This window comes from Anabrus simplex, chromosome 5 (assembly GCF_040414725.1).
Source record: "Anabrus simplex isolate iqAnaSimp1 chromosome 5, ASM4041472v1, whole genome shotgun sequence".
Lineage (NCBI taxonomy): Eukaryota > Metazoa > Arthropoda > Insecta > Orthoptera > Tettigoniidae > Anabrus > Anabrus simplex.
In genome coordinates this window covers 448,087,550-448,108,027 of record NC_090269.1, presented here as the reverse complement: position 1 = coordinate 448,108,027, position 20,478 = coordinate 448,087,550, and the positions used below count along the sequence as shown (strand labels likewise).

The window sequence follows — 20,478 nt, the reverse complement described above, 5'->3', positions numbered from 1 at the left end:
AGGCAAAAAAGTTTAAGTAGTTATTTCGTGAACTCTTTCGGCAATGAAACAGTTGAAGGGGCACAGGTATCTATCAAGACAGTTCGAAATCATACCGGGATCTGTCAAGAGGCTTGAGACACGTGAAGTGTGGTAACGAGTATCTCGCGGAATGTTTAACAGCCACATTCAAGTACTCTCCGGTCAGATCCGTAGAAGAACACATTGAAGCTAGTTTTAAAAGACAAACGCCACAGAATTAAAACAGAAAACCTGGAAAACGCTGTAGTGCAGTGCAAAGCAACCCAAACAATAAGGACGTGGATATAATCATGCAAATTATGCATCTGGTGCAATATGTTAATAATTGTTGTAACACAAAGTAAAGAGTGTAACCATCTATAAATCGGCTTTATTCCTAATAAATGCACCGGCGATGTAAATGTGCGCTTTTTACATATAAAAATGAGAGCGACTTCCGCAGAGTTAAAATGGCGTCGAAGATAGAATTACTAACACTTAGCATGTTAACTCTCTGATATCCGTACTGTGACATAATAAATATTGTAATGGTTATAGCGTCCGCCATGCTAACTGGCTATGCGCCTGGCCCGGCACCGTATAGGCCCACCCCTTACGCTTCAACCGCGCCAATCACAAGCAGCGCTTAAGTGTTAGGCCAGCCCCACTCGCGGTCGCGTAGCAGAGGAGTATGGAAATGACTCCACGATTAATCCGGAGTCTCCCATCTTGCGATGTTCCTGAATCCATTGAGCATCCCGACGATTCTAGAAGGGCCAGCGCAGGTATATAAGAGAGGAACGACCTACCTGCAGGAGAGAGAGTTAGACTGAGTTAGAAGTTGGTGTTGTTCAGTCGTGAGCGACTGCCAGTGTAGTGAAGTATGTGAACTGCCGTGATTATCGGACTATTGTGCTACAGTGCGGACTGTCGGCGAAGGAGAGAACGTGTAACCGTGCGACGTGGGACCTTGTGTGTGAGTGTAAAACTCTGTAGTGTGAGAATAAGTGAGAAACTACGGGAGAGAGAGCGCGCGAACTGTGTGTGTGTTATGAGCAAACGTTGTGTGTAGTCTTGTATAGTTTAGTGCGTAGCTAATAAATCTTAGTACTGAAGATATCAGTCTAGTGTTAATTGATCATACTACTCCGCCAATTCGTTACAACTGGTATCAGAATCGGGGTCGACTGGTAGCAGTAATTTCGTAACTAGGAATTGTTTCCAAACAGCACGAAATCAAGAGCGAACTGAAACGAGAATTAAATGAACTTAAGGGTGGACAATGTAAATTAGAACAGGAAATGCGCTCTCTCGAAAGAAAATTAAAGAGTGACACAATGCAGGACGTACAGGAACTTGTTGGAAAACAGATCAAAGAAATACCGCTGGTTGTGGAGTAAGGGGTTCGAGACCTGAAAGAAGAAGTAAGTGCCCTCTCGTGGACGGATCAGACAATATCTGTGAGCAGACGGTTAGAGGAACCCATACAAGGGGCCAGTGTGCTCGTGAAACCCGGTTCGCCGACCACCCATCAAGGACTTTACCTAGCCAAGACGCACGTTCCAGCACGAAGCTGCGTGCCGATACGAATATTGAATTCGACGCCGCGGGAGCATAGGCTACCCAGCGGGACCGAGCTTGGGACTTGGTGAACCAGTCACGTGTGTCGTGCCAGTGAACGACGAAGACGCACAGACCCTGGATTCATGCGAAGGATTGGATAAGCTCCGGAAGATTATATGCGACGCCCGGAAACATTTAGAGGCGAGACAGCTCAGGGAAGTTAAGGAACTAATCCATGAGTTTCAGGTGACTACGGAAAGACAGATGACAGGAAGCAGCGGGGAGTGATCGAGGAGTCGAACAGCCCGTGGGTCATCGCCAGTCGTCCTGGTGAAGAAAACGAACGGTGAACTCTGTTTCTGCGTCGATTACTGGAAGCTGAACGACGTCACAAAGGACTCTTTCCCGTTACCTCGGATAGATGACACCGTGAACACGTTATCTGGAGCCCAGTGGTTTTTCGACTTTGGACCTGAAGTCTGGATACTGGCAAGTAGCGCTCCATCCGCAAGACAAGGAGAAGACTGCGTTCTCAACTGGGCAAGGCCTCTACCAGTTCACCGTGATGCCTTTCGGCCTCTGCAACGCGCCGGCGACTTTCGAGCGACTGATGGAGGCCATGTTGAGAGGGCTAACCCACGACGCTTGCCTCGTGTACCTGGACGACATAATTATTGTGGGACGCACGTTCAAGGAACACGTGGAGAACCTGCGGAATGTGTTCGAGAGAGGCTACGTGAGGTTCACTTCAAGCTAAATCCCGGAAAATGCCAGCTGTTCCAGAAGGAGATACGCTACCTGGGCCACATCGTGTCATCGGAGGGAGTAGCCACGGATCCGGAGAAGTCAGAAGCTGTCATGGACTGGCCGGTACCGAAGGACAAGCGAGAACTAAGGAGTTTCTTTGGCCTTTGCACGTACTACCGCAGATTTATAGCTGGCTACGCAGACATCTCAAAGCCTCTTACACGGCTAACCGAGGAGAGGTCTTTCCAATTGTCAAGCGAGGCGGAGGCTGCCTTCCGGAAGCTGAAGGAGGCGCTGTGTACTGCACCCATCTTCCGATATCCCAAGCCTTGGGAGAAGATCATCGTCGATAGCGACGCCAGCGACGTGGGAATTGGTGGGGTACTGTCACAAGTGCAAGACGGCCAGGAGGTGATCGCCTATTTCAGCAAGACGTTGTCAAAAGCTGAGAGAAATTACTGCGTAACGCGTCGGGAATTGCTGGCCATCCTGAAGACCTTGGAGCACTTCCATAAGTATTTGTATGGGCAGCCTTTCCGTCTGCGCACCGACCATCCGCATTGACCTGGCTCCCTAGCTTCAGAAACCTGGAAGGTCAGACAGCTCACTGGGTGCGACGCCTTCAGGAGTACGACTTCACAACTGAGCACCGACAAGGAAAGAAGCACTGCAACGCCGACGCTCTATCCAGAAGACCGTGCCCTGAGAACTGTACACACTGCCAGAAAGTGGAGAGACAGGCAGGCATCGTGGACATCTGGGCCGTGAAGGGCACCGCCGCTGAGGGATGGGATCGAGACGCCCTCAGGAGGGAGCAGCTGAAGGACGACATCGGTCTGATCTTACGAGAAGTAAAGTCGGGGCAGAGGTCGGAATAGAAAGACATCGCCGAACGCAGTCAAACCTATAAGGCGTACTGGACCCAGTGGCCGTCCCTCATGGTTAGTGACGGGGTACATACCTGCATGTGGGAACCAACTGACGAAAAGAAGCACATTGCACAGCTGATAATCCCCAGGTGCATGAAAAAAGAGGTGTTGACTAAGTTGCATCCGGGCGCTACTGCCGGCCACTTGGGAGTGAATAAGACTTTAGATCGTGCCCGACAGCGTTACCACTGGGTGCACCTGAGGAACAATGTTGAGATGATGTGCCAGCTGTGTGACACCTGCACGGCGAGCCGGGGCCCACGTACCAGGAGTAGGGGCCAAATGATGCAGTACAACGTTGGAGCACCATTCGAGAGGATCGCAATCGATATCGCTGGACCATTCCCCGAATCTGACGCCGGGAACCGTTACCTATTCCTGGCTATGGACTACTTCACAAAGTGACCGGAGGTCTATGCCATCCCGAACCAAGAGGCATCGACAGTGGCCGACGTCTTGGTCAAGAACTTCTTCTGTCGATTCGGTCCCGAGGGAACTTCATAGCGACCAAGGCAGAAACTTTGAGTCCAGGCTGATGCAAGGGGTTCTGCATCGCTTAGGAGTGCGGAAGACACCCCTCTACCCTCAGTCAGATGGTATGGTGGAGCGTTTTGTAAAAACCGTCGAGGAGCACTTCAGGAAGGTGGTTTCAGTGCACCAGAAGGACTGGGACAAAAGGGTGCCCCTCTTCTTGATGGGCTATCGTGCGTCCACCCATGAGACGACGGGCATGACACCTGCCAACATGGTCTTCGGAAGGGAGCTCCGCCTGCCATGCGATATAATGTTCGGGTCGGCACCAGACCAGCAACAACCAGCGACAGACTATGCATGGGAGTTGGTGGATGGGCTCAACGACATCCGCGATTATGCTCGACAACGTCTAAGGGTAACCAACGACCGGATAAAAGCCCGCTACGACACGCTCGCGAACTCTGCGGGTTTCCAGGAAGGTGACAGTGTGTGGCTGTACCGTCCGGTGCGGACGAAAGTGAAGTCACCGAAACTGCTGCCACAATGGGAAGGCCCATATACAATCGTCACTAGGATCAACAAAGTCGTCTACCAGATCCGGCGGCCTCCCCGAGGGAAGATGATGGTTGTTCACCTGGATCGCTTGGCACCGTATCGTGGAGCAGACTTGAGGACGGGCAGTGTAATGGTTATTGCGTCCGCCATGCTAACTGGCTATGCGCCTGGCGCGGCACCGTATAGGCCCACCCCTTATGCTTCAACCGCGCCAATCACAAGCAGCGCATAAGTGCTAGGCCAGCCCCACTCGCTTCCGCTCGCCGTCCCGTAGCAGAGGAGTATGGAAATGACTACACGATTAATCTGGAGTGTTCCATCTCGCGATGTTCCTGGATCCACCCAGCATCCGGACGACTCTAGAAGAGCCAGCGCAGGTATATGAGAGAGGAACGACCGGCCTGGAGTCAGTGAGAGTTAGACTGAGTTAGAAGTTGGTGTGGTTGAGTCGTGAGCAACTGGCAGTGTAGTGAAGTATGTGAACTGCCGTGATTATCGGATTATTGTGCTACAGTGCGGACTGTCGGCGAAGGAGAGAACGTGTAGCCGTGCGACCTGGGACTTGTGTGTGGGTGTAGAACTGTGTAGTGTAAGAACAAGTGAGAAACTAAGGGAGAGAGAGCGCGCGAACTGTGTGTGTGTGTGTGTGTGTGTTATGAGCAAAAGTTGTGTGTAGTCTTGTGTAGTTTAGCGCTTAGCTAATAAATCTTAGTATTGAAGCTACCAGTCTAGTATTAATTGATCCTACTACCCCGCCAACTCGTTACAATATCGCAAGCGAAGCATTATACATGGTACTTCATAAATGTTATCGCTATTAGGTGAAACGGAATGAAACGCAGTGTATATTCACCCAAAACAAATTTAAATGGTAAATACAATCATATTTTAAAATGCATTTATGTGTGGGATCGAATTTTGATACAAGTCACTAAAAGGGAAAATGTGTCATCATCAGCTCGTATGCATGGAATAATCTCCAAGTGAAATATGTGGCTACGTTCTTGATTCCTCATTGAAATTACTATTTTTGTGACTTACTTTCTATCTTACCATGAAGTTAGGTAAGATATTTACAGTTACTGTCATAATATTTGCAAATTTTTCAAATGTTTGGGATTTACAAACTAACACGGTGTTTATTTGATAAATTCCGCAGTCAGAGGTCCAGAGGTTTGGTTAGATCATTATTATTTTTCATCATTTGTATGATTATTATGGACAGCATTTATTGCTTTAGTACGGCTTTTCGCCAGTATGTGCCTGCACGTGCTTTCTGGCTAAAGGCTTCCCACACATACTGCAGGAATAGGGCTTCTCGTCTGCATGCGTTGACATGAGCTTTGTTTGACTGGCTGCCTCGTCAAGGTAATTGTCACAGATATACCGTTACTAGTGCTTCTCGCCTGTATGTGTTCCCAAGTGTGTGGTTATAAATGCTTTCTGGCTAGAAGACTTGCCACAGATAGGGCAAGAGTACTGATACTCAGGATGTATTCGCATATGTTTGCTTACATTTCCCTTCCAGGCAAAGGCTTTTCCACACACATTGCAGGAGAACGGCTTCTCCCCTGTGTGTGTCCTCATATGCAAAGTCAGATTATTTTTCAGTTGAAAGGCCTTGCCACATATAGTGCAACAGTTTGGTTTGTAGCCTGCATGGTTGTTGAGATGTTTTTTTAGATATGCTTTATCGCCAAAGGACTTGCCACAGACATCACAGGAGTACGACATAACGCCTGTATGTGTTTGCAGGACTTTTCTAAACTCGCCATTCTGGGTAAGAACCGTTCCACACACATTGGAATATTTTGGCTTCTCACCTGTATGCGTCATAGCATGCTTGATTAGAACAGTTTTTTTGCTGAAGGACTTCGTACAGATTTTGCAAACGTACGGTTTCTCTCCCGTATGTACTCTTAGGTGAGTGGTTATATGTGCCTGCTGGGTAAAGGCCTTGCCACAGATATCGCAACAATACGGCTTCTCCCCTGTATGTGTCCTCATATGGACGGTCAGATTTAATTTCCACGCAAAGGCCTTCCCACATAACCTGCAAGAGTACTGCTTTTCGTCTGTATGAATCCGCAGGTGATTTCTTAGATATCTTTCATGGCTAAACATCCTGCCACATACACTGCAGGCATGCGACTTCTTTCGTGTAGGGCTTCTTTCCAATATGGGTCTCTTGGGATATCGTACGCCATCCGGGGGTAAATGTGTCCGCATGTGGACGGTCAGATTTAATTTCCATGCAAAGGCCTTCCCACACAAATTGCAACAGTACGGCTTGTCGTCTGTATGAATCCGCAGGTGATTTTTTAAGTATCTTTCACGGCTAAACACCCTGCCACACACACTGCAGGCGTACGTCTTCTTTCCTGTAGGGCTTCTTTCCAATTTGGGTCTCTTGAGATTTCGTCCGCCATCCGGAAGTGGATGATCCGCGTAGCTCACCTCTGGGCTCGAACTACAATAACAAATTGAAACCAAGTGACAAATAGTTCAACAGTCAACTCCACTACAACTCTCACATAGAGGAATGGGTACTTAAATTTTCTCTTACAAGATTCCATGCAAGGAGCACATTACAAAGGACCTTAATATGCCTTAGGGTAGACATCATCTGAAGTCAAATTCTACGTGTAACCGTAGATTTCAAAAGCACTTGCTTCCTACGAGGAGGTGTTGTGTCTCTTCTCTCGAATGCGTCATGTCACAATAAAAAGCGCAATAATCTTCTGACTATTTAGTAATGTACGAGCTCATGGACTACCTCATTTAAAGAATGAAGGAGAAAAAGTGGTCTAGCCGACAGGAGAAGCTCTTACATCCGGCAAATATTTATCTACTGAAATCCGTCAAAGACTACTCTCCTACATAATGGGCAACACATGGTTTGGAGTATTGATCTTGTTTAACCACGCTGTTATTTGAGACATATGTGAAATTGATTTTTGTGAAAATCCCCTTCGTTTGAGAGAATCCCAGTATTGCAGGTATTCATAGAGTAGAGAGCATTCTCTGCTGACAGTCATTAAGATAAGCACAACCATGGCAAATAGCTTATAAATATTACTTACTGTCACACAAACATGCTATAACACACTCAGCTGGACTGGGAGGCATGTTGACTACCACTACGCAAAAAAATACGAAGGACAGAATGTGCGGCGGAAATGAAAATAATCATTTGTCGTTTGTTTTGATCGTCATGTTGTGTGCCAGGTGAAGGAAATTTATGAATTTGTGAATGAACGATGATTTGGGAAGTCTTGTATGTTATTTTGATTAAAATAATTAGTATTAGCATGCATATGTGTGTGTAGAAATTTCTTTATATCGCATCGACACAGACAGGTCTTATGGCGACGATGCGATAGGAAAGACCTAAGAGTGTGAAGGAACGGGCCGTGGCCTTAAATAAAGCAGAGCGCATGCATTAGCCTGGTGTCAAAATGGGAAACCACGGAAAACTATCTTCAAAGCTGGCGACAGTGGGGTTCAAACCCACTAACCACCGAACGAAAGCTCACAGCTGCGCGCCCCTAACCGCAAGGCCAACTCACCCGATGTACAATTTTCTTGGTAGAGTTGCAATGAGATTTGCAACATGTTCCTACGGAAAGGAATTTGACATACGTTACCGGTACCCACGAATGTAACAACTGGCGTCAGAAGTGCGATAGTCCTTGGAAATTCGAGACCGTTAAATGATAGTAGGATATATGGAAGACAATACAAGGAATAATGGATTTGATGAGAGTGAGTCTGAAAGAATTCAAGGAAGCCGATCTGAAGTGCCATCTAGAAGAATGTGATGAGGATATTTCCGATGACAAGGCCGTGCTATGGTCACGACTGCGAGCAGTAATAGCAGCAGAATGTAAGGACACAGATAAAGACAATTTTGAAATAGCGGGTAATACTAACACATTTGCACAAGTTTTGGAATTTCGTAAAAGTTCTAAAAAGACAAGCCAAAAATTTTAGTTTATTGGAGAAAAAGCTAGCGAAATGTTCTCAGAAAGAAGCTGAAAATTGTAGATGGTAGAATCTAAAATAATTAAAATTGATCAAAGAGTAAAGCAAACAAACCGGTGCAGAAAGTAAAACAACGAATAGAGTTGCATGACCAGAAATGGAGTCCATACGACAGAACAGGCCTGCCTCTGAATTCAGAACAAAATCACAGAATATTGCAGGGACGGTGCCTCTGAAACCTCCACCTCATGTTTGCAAAACTTGTTAATCTTACTCAATCTTTTAGTAAGTCATCCATTCTTCCGTTATTATTTATTATAAAATTATATACTTTTAATAACTTCAATTGTAGTAGTGAGCGGATTTTGACGTATTTTATACTTGTGATTATTTACGGTAGGATAAACACGATATTACAAAAGGACCTACGTATAACGATTATGCGTCCTCTGTCCAGGGACATATTGCGATTTATTCCGAGAGTTATTGATCAAATCGAGAAATGGTTGGACAACGATCAAGTTGGTGCGAGTGGGACGTCGCAAACGATGGTCATCACAATTCTCAGAGCGAGCAGTCCATGTGCGAAGGGGACGTGACTGAAAGTGAACAGCATGAAATGTATGAAGGGGAGAAAGGGACCCAGTGGAATTATCGGCCTGAAATGAATCGTAATAGAAGGCCGAAGAATGCTAAGACGCCAGCTGAAGCACCGCAGTTGTAAATTATCGAAGAAATGCTATAAGAAATCGTAACATGCACAAATCGTTACATATCGACGATTCATTCGTAATTCCCTCGACCCCGAGATGGTGCGGATAACAGTCTTGTTCACATGAAGGCATGTTTAGATTTTATGTTCTTGGTAGGGCACTGAAGGTATCCCACAGAAATATGCAAGATACCTGGCACTTCTGATGTTACAGGAATCGAGCATTTCAGGCTTACTATGGGCATACATCGTTTACGTTTCTTGTTGAAATATTTGAAATTTGACATCAACTCCCGAAACCAGCGTAACCTGACGGACAAACTCGCTGAGGTGCGATACTTCTCATAAGTGTTCATTGATAACTGTGGGAAGCACTACAGTTTGTCGGAACTATTGACCATTGAGGCACATGCGGCTTTCGTCAATACATTCCGTCCAAGCCGGCTTAGTACGGGATAAAGATTCCTGCACTTCCTGCTGCCAAGGTGTATTATAAAAGTAATACGAAAATATATCGCGGACGATAGCCCGAAGGCCCGTTCAACGTTAAAATACGCCCCATCAAATTGAAAAAAGATTAGTTAAACCCAAATCAAAATCTGGTTGAAACGTTACTTGTGACAACTGGTTGGTGTCTGTTCCTCTCGCTTAAGATTTGCTTCAAAATGATAAACTGACGCTTGTTGGAACGGTTCGCAAGAATAAGGGTAAAATTCCCCCTTTCATTATAACTTCTAGCAACCGACCAGTGGAATCGAGCATACTTGCTTTCAGGAAAAACAAAACCGTTGTGTAATACAAGTCAAGAAAAGACAAAGTTGTATTGGTTCTATCTACTTTCCGTGAGGAGGATTGTATTGGTGACGATTCAGCTGGATCAAAACCCTCAATGATTACCTTCTATAATGACACGAAGTCGGGCGTTGATAAGGTGAACGGAATGAAATGCACTTACTCCGTGGCATGAACATCACGACGTTGGACTTGGGTGTACTTCTCCTTCTTAAATATTGGTGGTTTAAATGCCTATATTATTTTCAAAGATAATAACAACTGCACAATCGCAAGTAAAGATTTTTCGAAGAACTTAGCTAAGCAGCTCCTCACCACTTGAAATCGAAGGTTCAACTTGAACACACACCAACATCAATTAAGCTTCATCTTCAGGAAATCTTGGGACTTTTTCATGTAAAATCTCCAACGAGGACTGGAGTAATATCGACCCAAGGGCGGTGAAATTTCTGCGATCGAAGGAGAAACAGACTAAGGTTCCAGTGCAAAGGTTGTAAAAAGTACATCTACTTAGAACATGCACCCGCACACTTGTGCAACAGCGCACACATTATAGTCAATATGGAGTCAGACAAAGACCAATAAAGTTCAAATCAGTTGTATTCATTTGTACAATATACGGTAGGGGAATCCGTCAGAATATGGGGTTCATTTTTCTGTTCATGATGTGCAAGACTAAAATATATAAAAAAGATATATGAACTTGACCGTGCCTTTCTACTGTGTAGGTGTTATATATTTTATGTGTCGTATTTAGAGCGAAAATAGGACGATAGAAAGCTGACCAGTATAACTTGATGTTTTCCTGTTTACCCTCCTTCACATTCCGTTAGAAAATGTTCGCGTCAAGTGTATCTCACAATAAATTTTGTTTACTATTATCACTGTTAGGGCTCATTAGACTTTGTACCATAATATACAAATGCCTTGTTTATAGTTTGGATAACTAGTGATAATTTACAACTGTTTTGCTAAGTTCTGAAATCTGCAGTTGACAACTTTGCGAATTTAACTTAAAAGTTTGAAATGTTCTTGTAAATTTAAAGTATGAATAAATATAATAATAAACATCAAACCAAAATGAAGTAATTACGAAGTAAGACAGATTGAGAAAGGAGAGAAATAAGGAACTCTTGGAAAAAGAATTGAAAAGAAAGGAAAGGAAGCTTACAAAGAATTGCTGACTATCAGTCAGCGCAAGTGTAGTGGTGTTACAACAGAGCGCGCGTTTAACGGAGGGTTAACAGAGGAAATATGCAACATGGAAACCACTAATCCTGATGAAATCTTGGAGAAGCTTAAAGATCACAAGCAAACGACGATTCTTTCCCCAACTTTTGACGCTTTCACATCCTAGACGTTACGATGGCGACAAAGAATATAGCTTAGGTTGTAGTAATTTATGAAAGTATTCTGATATCCTGAAATATTTGAATCCAAATGCAAGCTTTCATGTCCATGAATATCCTAACAAGTGTTCCTTTGACACTAGAGCTAAGAGCAGCATGAATATGAAAGCTTAGACCAAAATTCGATACAACAGCACATGAAATGCACCGCAATATCGCATAGAAAATATCGAAATACGCTTACCAAGCATATTCCAGTTGCTATGGACAAGAAACGTAGGAGCTACGAGCTGCAAAATATACTCTATGAGAACACATAAAGACGGGATCCCCGTGTATATAAGTCCAAACGCCGCTGAATATTGTTGATTGGCTAGAAAATGCATTCAGTAACGCTTAAATACTGGAAATAAAACACAATACGCACCCATGGCAGTTCAAGTGCAGTAAACTTGAAAGTCGGTTAGTAATCCGTGCTCTAGACTTAAACATCGTGTACAGTGAGCACATCGAATGAAGGCTGCCGCAAATTTAACTGTAGAAGATAACACTATTATAACTGTGATTAACTGTACCATAATTTTAAATGGACGGAAGAAGCGTCCGCTGGTTACACCAATCCAGTACATTTTGCAGAGATCAGTTTCTTGTTAAATTCAACACCATCTGGAAATGTCTTATTGTATAGAGCATCATCTTCATTTACTGTCGAAGAATCCACCTAGATAAGAATTCTATTCCTGCCGCCATGCAGATCGGGCCATAACACTTGTTCCAGGAACACTTTCAAATCCCGTTTGTCGTGTTTGGTTATTTCATAGCATATTCAAGTGTCATGCTTGCTGCAAATTTCCCCCTGAGTTCCGACACGAAATCATACAAGTGTGGGAGAAGGGTGCAATCCATTATCATGTATGAATGGGTGGCTGCTGCAACTGAACCTACAGTGCCGTAAATCGTCTTTGAGATCCCCAGAACGTAACTCTTTACAAATTCTTTACTGATCTGCATTAGTTAATCTGCTCTGGTGTAAAACTATACTCTTCAATGAAACGCCTTACTTTCGTAACAAACTCTCCAACAGATCTGCTGTCAACATTATGCGTGATCTTGCAAGAAACAATCTTGTTTTCTCTTTGAACCGCCGCAGACATTATTTGGAGTCTCTGAATGTTAAGGTGTTGCTTGCATCAATTTGTAATTTAAAAGACATCGCCCAGATTCGTAGCGTTCGGTCGTGTATAATTGCATGTTGTTTTCGCGCTGCGAACTGATCACGTGCCTCGTTATTTCTTCTTCTTGTAGCATATTCATGTTTCTGCCAAGTCATTTAAGCAAGCTTACACAAATTGAAGTTCATCTGAGATCTGCTACCAAGTGACACTCAACAGTCATAAAAACACCTCTACTGCCCCTTGCTCTGACAGTGGATGTAGACAACAGAACTTCATATTGCTGAATGTTTCCCTTGACTGTCCAAAACGGCTGATGTCTCGCTGCCTTATTCCGTGTGGAGGGATTGGTTGCAAATCGTGCTGTTTTCTAGTGAGAATTTCTGTTTATTTCTATGTCTACAATGTTGCTCATCAACTAAATGCGGTCACTTATAGTAATGTTTTTGAAAATAGTACATTTTAAAGAGAATATGGACCATTGCATTACTCATATGATCAAGAAGTAGAAGTGAATGCCTGAGGCCCCCTTGTGGCTATATCAGGTTCATATGATTGGATTTAGTAAATGTTGCTTTGTGGAACGACACAAGCTCTGGACGCTGACAACTGCTCTGTTAAAATTAAACTGAACCTCGTAAACAGTGACATGCTTCACTTAAACTATCACCCTCCCACTGCTTCTGGAAACATGTACCGATTATGTCCGTGGAAAGAGAAAGAACATTTCCATGTAACTGAGTTTTCACCTCTAACGCTTTTCTAGCATTGAGTTTACTGAATAGTTTTTTATTCAGTAACTTCGCATCCTTCCATGCTCCTGATTTGACTATAGCTACTGAAAATAACTAATTTGCAAATCCAAAATTAACCTCGGATTATTGTAATGAATGCAGATACGGTCCCATTCAATCATTAAGTTGCCTTGTGTTCAGTTCGTCTGACTGCAAGACAAGAGGTAATATTCACACTGAATTGTTTTCAAATATCAAGAGAGGAATCAGCAAGTGAAGCCCTGAATTTTGGGAATGAAACTATTGGCAACTGAGTATTGTAACTCTGGGTTGTATACTGCTGATTTATTGAGGAATGTGGAGTTACATTAACCCAGTTGCTTCAGGATTAATGCTCCCATGCGCTTTGTTAGAAATTAGATTTAAATCGCCCTCAAGAAGAGTAAAACACCCCATCAGACTTGCTGTGCATCATTGTGAAATAAATATCATAAATTATTATTATTTATTTCGCTTAAATTGAACATCTACGACCTAGGGTTGGTAGATGGAGGAAAGGCGCGCCCAACATACACAGGAGTGTGTCCATCCCCACATGTAAGTTTACATAAACTCTATTGAATATTTATATATGTGTAGACAATTTTAAATTTACATATTTACACTCCGAACACTGTAAATAATAAATATCTTGATTTATGCTATGCATATTACAGTAAGAATACCCGGTCATTCATACGCTCACACAAACCTTTGTGAACACACTCACTCGCTTATCAGTGAAGTTTCCACGGTGTGTAGAATTATTTAGTTCCTTTTCCGGGTTGAACAGGTTAACAGAGCCATAACGATAACAGACGCAGAACACCTCGGAGAAGAGAAAGAACACCTCACGAGAACCCTCAGGAGAAGTGGCTTCTCGCTCAATAATATCCGACGAGTCTTTAGAACATCAGGAGAAAACAAGTAAAAGGCCGCCGTAGAAGAAAAAACGGGATAGAAGAACTGGCCCACCCGAAAACAGGATCGGCAAGTTAATAAATACGACATAAAAACCATGTGTAAACCAACCGGAAGCTAGCCCGTTATCTACCACCTGTACGACACAAAAACTACAGGTTCCTGGAGTATACCACACTGAATGTAGCTATCTTGGTGAAAAGAAGGCCTGATCTCTACCCGCCTAAAAGAACACATCCGTCGCACCAAGAACGAAACCACAGATATTTCAGCTGTAACTAAGCATTCGTACGAAATAAGACACGGAATATCACTTGACAAGACCAAGATCCTAGCAGCTATCCCTTGGGATCTGGAAAGAAAATCCGTGAGGCTACCGAAATTAAAAAACACCCCAACAATATGAATTTCGAAGAAGGTTATAAAATCAGCAGTAGTATAAGTTGAAGAGAATTCTAATCACTTCGATCACGGATTAGAATAAGCTTTTGTTTTGCGTTGATTATAATACGTGTAAAGTATGCTGCGAAGGCAAAAATATGTTTTAGTGATAACATACCCGTAAAAGTTAAATCCTCATTAATCATCCAGTTGTTGGTAGCTTTTTGACACCATCCTACCATCCGTGAAAGATTACTTTCTTCATCACAAAAAGAAGGGTAGAATTTCATTGCACTTGTGATACCAACATTCTTCGTTCTATTTCAACATTATTTACTTCATATCGCGCTGCAGAAAAGAGAAAAGCTAGAGCTTGGTTGTTTAGTTGCGAAGAGCTTGGTCCACTTCCATCTGACTTTTCTAGTCGCCTTTCAATATAGAGGTAGCATTCATGTGGTAAGGTGTATACATCTTGCTGATTAATAATAACGTTAATTTCATCATTATTATTATTATTTAATCCAAACGTAAAAGTTGATAGGAATGAAGTTCACCTCGTACTACACCTTCACGAGTTTCTACTGTACACCTAATGTCTGGCATTTCCTCCATTCTATTGTCGTAATGTATAACTTAAATCTTGGAGTATCTGCATATGGTTATCTGTTAACTCGATGAGTCTTCGCAAACATGTAATATGTACACCGTGTTTTATTGATGTTTCTATGCTGGTTTGAGATAAAGTTTGTAAGCTATGTTCACGTGCCTATAAGCTGATTATGTATATTTAGAGTCCAGCCTAAGAGTGATGTTACTAATGTGTTTACAGACACAGGATGATAAAGAACTACTGCTGGTTTCTCATGAATAGTATATCCACCTTCCTCTGTGATAATACAGTCGTGCAGGACGTGCTAAGGTTGTAGATTACTATTCAAGTCTGTAATAATATTACAAGTTATGTTCACATAATAATCATCGAAGTGTATTATAGGCTGATCAGACTCGTAACGTACGTTCGATAGGAGCTCCCTCGATGAAAATCCAAGTAATGGTCTAATCGAATCAGATTGTGACTTGCAATCAATTTTAAATGATGGTTCAATAACACATTTCTGTGTAATGTTGCTTACAGTGATTGAGAACTTGTAATTATGACTACAAAAACTCTCTTCTCCAAACTGATCAATTAATGTACTTTCAATGTAGGCATATCGTCTACTGAATAACTGCCTGAGGGTAGCGTTAGCACATACTCATCGCAATAGAACTTGTTTACACCATCACGCACATAACAGATTTTATTGTAGCTTTCAAACTATACTAGTCCAAGACTATGTGGCTGATAACAAAGTTCGATCGGCGGATTAAAATAGACGGTTGTTTCAGGTCCTTCTCCACGTACAGCAAACGTTCTTTCACTGTTCGTCATCACGTAGACACTAATGCACTTTCGCTACTGTCTGGGTTTGATATAAGAACATAAGACATAATCGTCCGCACATGCGTGTATTAAAATTTTGCACACGGATTTTATTATAAACAATGTCCACACTGCTTCCGAAATAACGTATGGGCTCAAAGGCAGGAGGTAAGTGTCCATAGCTATCGATATACCATACTTTACATTTACGTTCTACATAAGCAACGTAATGAGTTCCAGGTCCACGAATGTTGTCCAAGTTAATTACGGCTCCTTCACGTTTACATGGATGCGCTGGTAGTTGATCGCGCATATACACACCTCGAAAATAACGAATCACTAGTTGTTTAGCAAACGTAGAAACTTCTTCATGCGTCAGAGCTCGATCTGGCAGTGCATTCAGTAGACGTTTTTTGGAGAAATGGAGACGCCAAGCCCTTTTTGTATGGTGCTAGCTTCATGTCTACACCTTTACCTAGTAATGCAATTGCCTCCATCGTCTTGTTATGACGTTCACTCTCTTTCAACTGTTGTTTCGCTTCTTCTACAGCTTTGACAGTTCTTGCTACAGCACTAGCACCACCCAGCAATGACCCCAAAGCTGCGAGTCCAGCAAACTGCGCAGGAAGAAATCCTCCTCGTTTTGGTACAGGAATAACTCGTGTACGTTTACTAAACTTTGCTCCGCACTTTGGAGGAATTCTCGCTCTCGCTGCGCGTAGTGCCTTAGTAATGGCTATACGAGGATTGTATTCCTCTTGAATAGCTTTTTGTGCAGCCTTTATAACGTCTTTCCATCCGACAGTTTTTACTTTCTTCTTCTTCTTCATGTCGTTTGGATATCGTTGTTTGACCATTCTGTACACGACTTTACGCGTCAAGAGCAAATTTTACCTCTTGTTTCGTTTAATATATATATTACTATTACGTACTTTATGATTCAGTTATCATGAAGATTATAAAGCAGCAAGACACACTACCTGTTACCGACATTGTACCACATCTCTTACCTAGTTCTAGTACAACTACAAGAAAACGCCATGGAACGTTGTTTCTTTTTACTGTTCGATGTATTATATCAGGCCCATCGGGATACGGGAAAACAAATCCTTTACTTACACTTATTACTTCTGTAAATGGTATACGCTTCGAGAATATTTACGTTTTCGCAAAGTCACTCTATCAACCACTATATATTATTCTACAAACTGTAATGCACGATCTGGTTAAAGATGGAATAATACATTTTGAATTTAATTCATATGAGCAAGTACCATCGACGGACGATCAGCTTCCTAATTCTCTTATGATCTTTGATGATGTCGCAACAGAACAGCAAAACGTTATTCGTACATTCATTAGCATGGGACGACATAAACATGTTGATTGCATCAATTTATGCCAAACCTATTCTCGTGTGCCTAAGCAGTTGATACACAACGCAAATATTATCATGCTTTTTTCGGCAAGATGAGCGCAACATGCGGCATGTGTATGCTGTTCATATTAACACTGATATGACATTCAATGACTTTAAATGTAAGTGTGCTACATGTAGGTCATCACATCGTTACAGCTTTATAGTTATTGATAAAGAAGGTGATGCTCAGCATGGACGATATCGCATGGGTTTCGATCATTTTTGTATACATTAACACAGAATTACAGTAACTACTCGATGAAAAACCATCATCATATTAACATCTAGTAAGGAGATTACAAAACATATCATCCAAGCTCGAAACAATATTCGGCGAAAATTTAAAGCGCTTAAACATATTCAAGCAGACACGGATTTATTTTAAAAAACGCAACTAAGTACACCACTCAAAAAAAATTTTAATTCTAGTTCATTGCCGCAGTCTACTTCAAGTTTAGCTTCTATGCAAAAATTATATGATAAAAGCACAAACAAGAATAGAAACGAGATCAGGGATCACGCTAGAGTGTCGTAATCAGTTCAGAACTTTTATCAAGATAACTATGGATCCCTCTTTGCACCTTATATAGAAAAAACTTTTCACAGGACAAACTGACACTACCTACGGTATTCTCTACGAAGACGATTGTTTCAAGATAGAAAATTCAAATGTTAAGATTAATAACAAACTTACTGTGTTACCTATAAACCAACGAAAGGACTCTTACATGTTCTTTTCTCACGAATACCTGACAAGGATATAATTTTACAAGATGATCTTAAAAAATATAAAGCAGTACTTTTTGCTAATGACGCAACACGACGTAATTACAAGAGAACACAAGTTGTAAATGCAAATAAGAGTTACAAGTATCGTGAGTTTATTTCTAAACTGTTTCCGACTGCACGTAGTCTTGATGTTATCTACAACCTTTGTTGCTATATGTAGACGTGAGATACTGGAATGACCCACACTTACTCGTTGAACGATTACAACTTCTAAGAGCATCGCAAGATGCTGGTCACACAGGTCATGAATCAGAAATTATAGAAATAGGAAGGGAATTACGTTATGCCGGTATTATTTTGTAATGGCTCGTCAAGAGAAGATCTCACCTGTACAGATAAACATCGCACACAAGTTACATAAACCAGCACGTCGCACCTACTGTCGCAGACGCGTTAATACCAGAGGAAAAGATGATCTCTGGCAAGCAGACTTAGCAGAAAGGATTCTATACGCCTCTAGCAATAAGGGTATAAGTATCTACTTAATGTCATCGATATGTACTCGAAGCTTGATTTTGCACAACCTGTGCGTTCTAAGACAGCAGCTCAAGTCAAAGAAGCATTTAAGCATATTGTTGAAGAATCGGAACGCTGCCCAAGGCTTCTTCAAACTGATCAAGGTAAACAGTTTTACAACACGGATTTTTCTTCTAACCTCAAGTTACCTGGCACTCACCACTACACTACGTTCAGCAATCTCAAGGCAAGTGTTGTAGAACGCTTTAATCGTACAGTCAAAACAATGATGTAGCGAGAATTTACAGCACAAGGTTCATATCGTTGGGTTTGCTACCTAGGCCCCTGTCTACCTACGATACACCTCATCGCACTATCGGAACAAGGCCACGTTTTGTTACAAGGAGTACACCTCGCCTAGATGCTATTCATCTTGTAATTAAAACAGCTGATCCACGCCGCTATCGCTTTAAAGAAGGTGATTTTGTTCGCATCAGCAAACACAAGTCTGTCTTTGCAAAAGGATACACACCTAACTGGAGCACTGAAATCTTTCAAATCAGGAGTGTTAAGCTTACTAATCCAGTTACGTATTTACTTCGCGATCTCAGAGGACAGCCTATTGAAGGAGGATTCTACATCGAAGAACTGCAGAAAACAAAATATCCTGATCACTATTTAATTGAACGTGTTATTCGACGTCGTAGGAACAAACTGTATGTTTTTAATAACAGCTTTAATTCTTGGATTAATAAAGAGGATGTAATTTAAATGGTATGTATTTTAATTCTCAATCTTCTACCTCTCCTTTCTTCTAAGTGAACATTATTACTACGACATGCTGTAGGATAAATAATAAAAATATGTTTTGAAAATTCCTATTTCTTTTAGAATATATATACAAATTTTTCTTCAAGTAAATGTGTTTTATCCTTTCTTTATTTTACTGCCTTTGCCACTACCTAGTAACAGTGTTCCTTTTATTGCACCGATAACAACAAGTGCTGCTATCTTCTCAGCAACTGAAGCACTAGGTGACGACACACTTAGCATAGCTTTACGAAGCAGATTTTCATCAGCTACACGTCTTAGATTAGTACTGTTTTGTCGATAAGCAACGACGTGCTCTTTGCAGGCAGCATCCAACTACGTGCCAAGCGAACGTCCGCAGTACTCGTAACTAGGAGATGGAGCTCGAAGGGAAGATCAATCACTTTATTGATGAGCCCACGCCCAGCATGCTTCCTCACCTTTCTCCTTGCACGTTCCTTCACCTTTTTCTTGTTTACTCTCTCCACAGCCATGATAAGTGTTTAAAAGCGAAGACAACTCCTTAGTTTTAGGTCCGTGATACAGTTTAATCAGTTGACTTGTACGACACTGTCTCACAGAAGGTCTCCTACCTAAACTCACGTGTTCAAGATGTAAACTACACGTTTGATGCTCTGACAAAACAGGATCTTGAGTCCACTCACGAGGCACCTTATGCCAAATCTTCTTTACAGCATCCGCAGCTACATTAACTAAATATGCCTTTGGTAATGCATTTAACTCTTCTTCAGTAAAAGTGCTTAGTTTCTATTTACATGCATAAAAGTTTACGATCGCCTTTTCAACTGCGTTACACTTAGCATCAGTTAGAAATGGCACGATGTCTTTACAAATGTTTCTTTCACACTAACGTTATTTCGACACTGCAGTTTACATATGTTGTTCACCTTCACGCATGCACTGCAACACAACCAATCAAAGAGCATGCACACATGTTGTAAACACTGTTTACTTCTTTCTCCACTATGCTCCTTCGGAGGAGTTTTAAATGATGGACACCCTAATTCATGCATGTCGATAATTTCACACAATGATGGTAGATACTCGCGCAACCATTCCTTCTTTTCACAACCCTTCAAAAACCCAAGATCTGCTCTTGACAATTGTGCATTCATCATTAAATGTAGAAATAGATAAGGTACTCCTTTTTCTTCCCACTTCTAACCTAAATTGTTTTCGATCCATTGAGTCTGCTTTTTATCTTCAT

At 42.1% G+C, this 20,478-nt stretch overlaps 1 protein-coding gene across 1 annotated transcript in view; it reads right to left on the bottom strand.

Moving 5' to 3' along the window:
* Positions 1-5,181: 5,181 nt before the first annotated feature.
* The window catches only part of LOC136875094 (gastrula zinc finger protein XlCGF57.1), a 148,998-nt gene continuing 133,701 nt past the window's right edge, over positions 5,182-20,478 (bottom strand). The window contains exon 4 of the mRNA XM_067148824.2: positions 5,182-6,738. Coding sequence (XP_067004925.2) covers positions 5,661-6,738 — 1,078 coding nt within the window. The 3' untranslated portion in view covers positions 5,182-5,660. The remainder of the gene's footprint in view (positions 6,739-20,478) is intronic.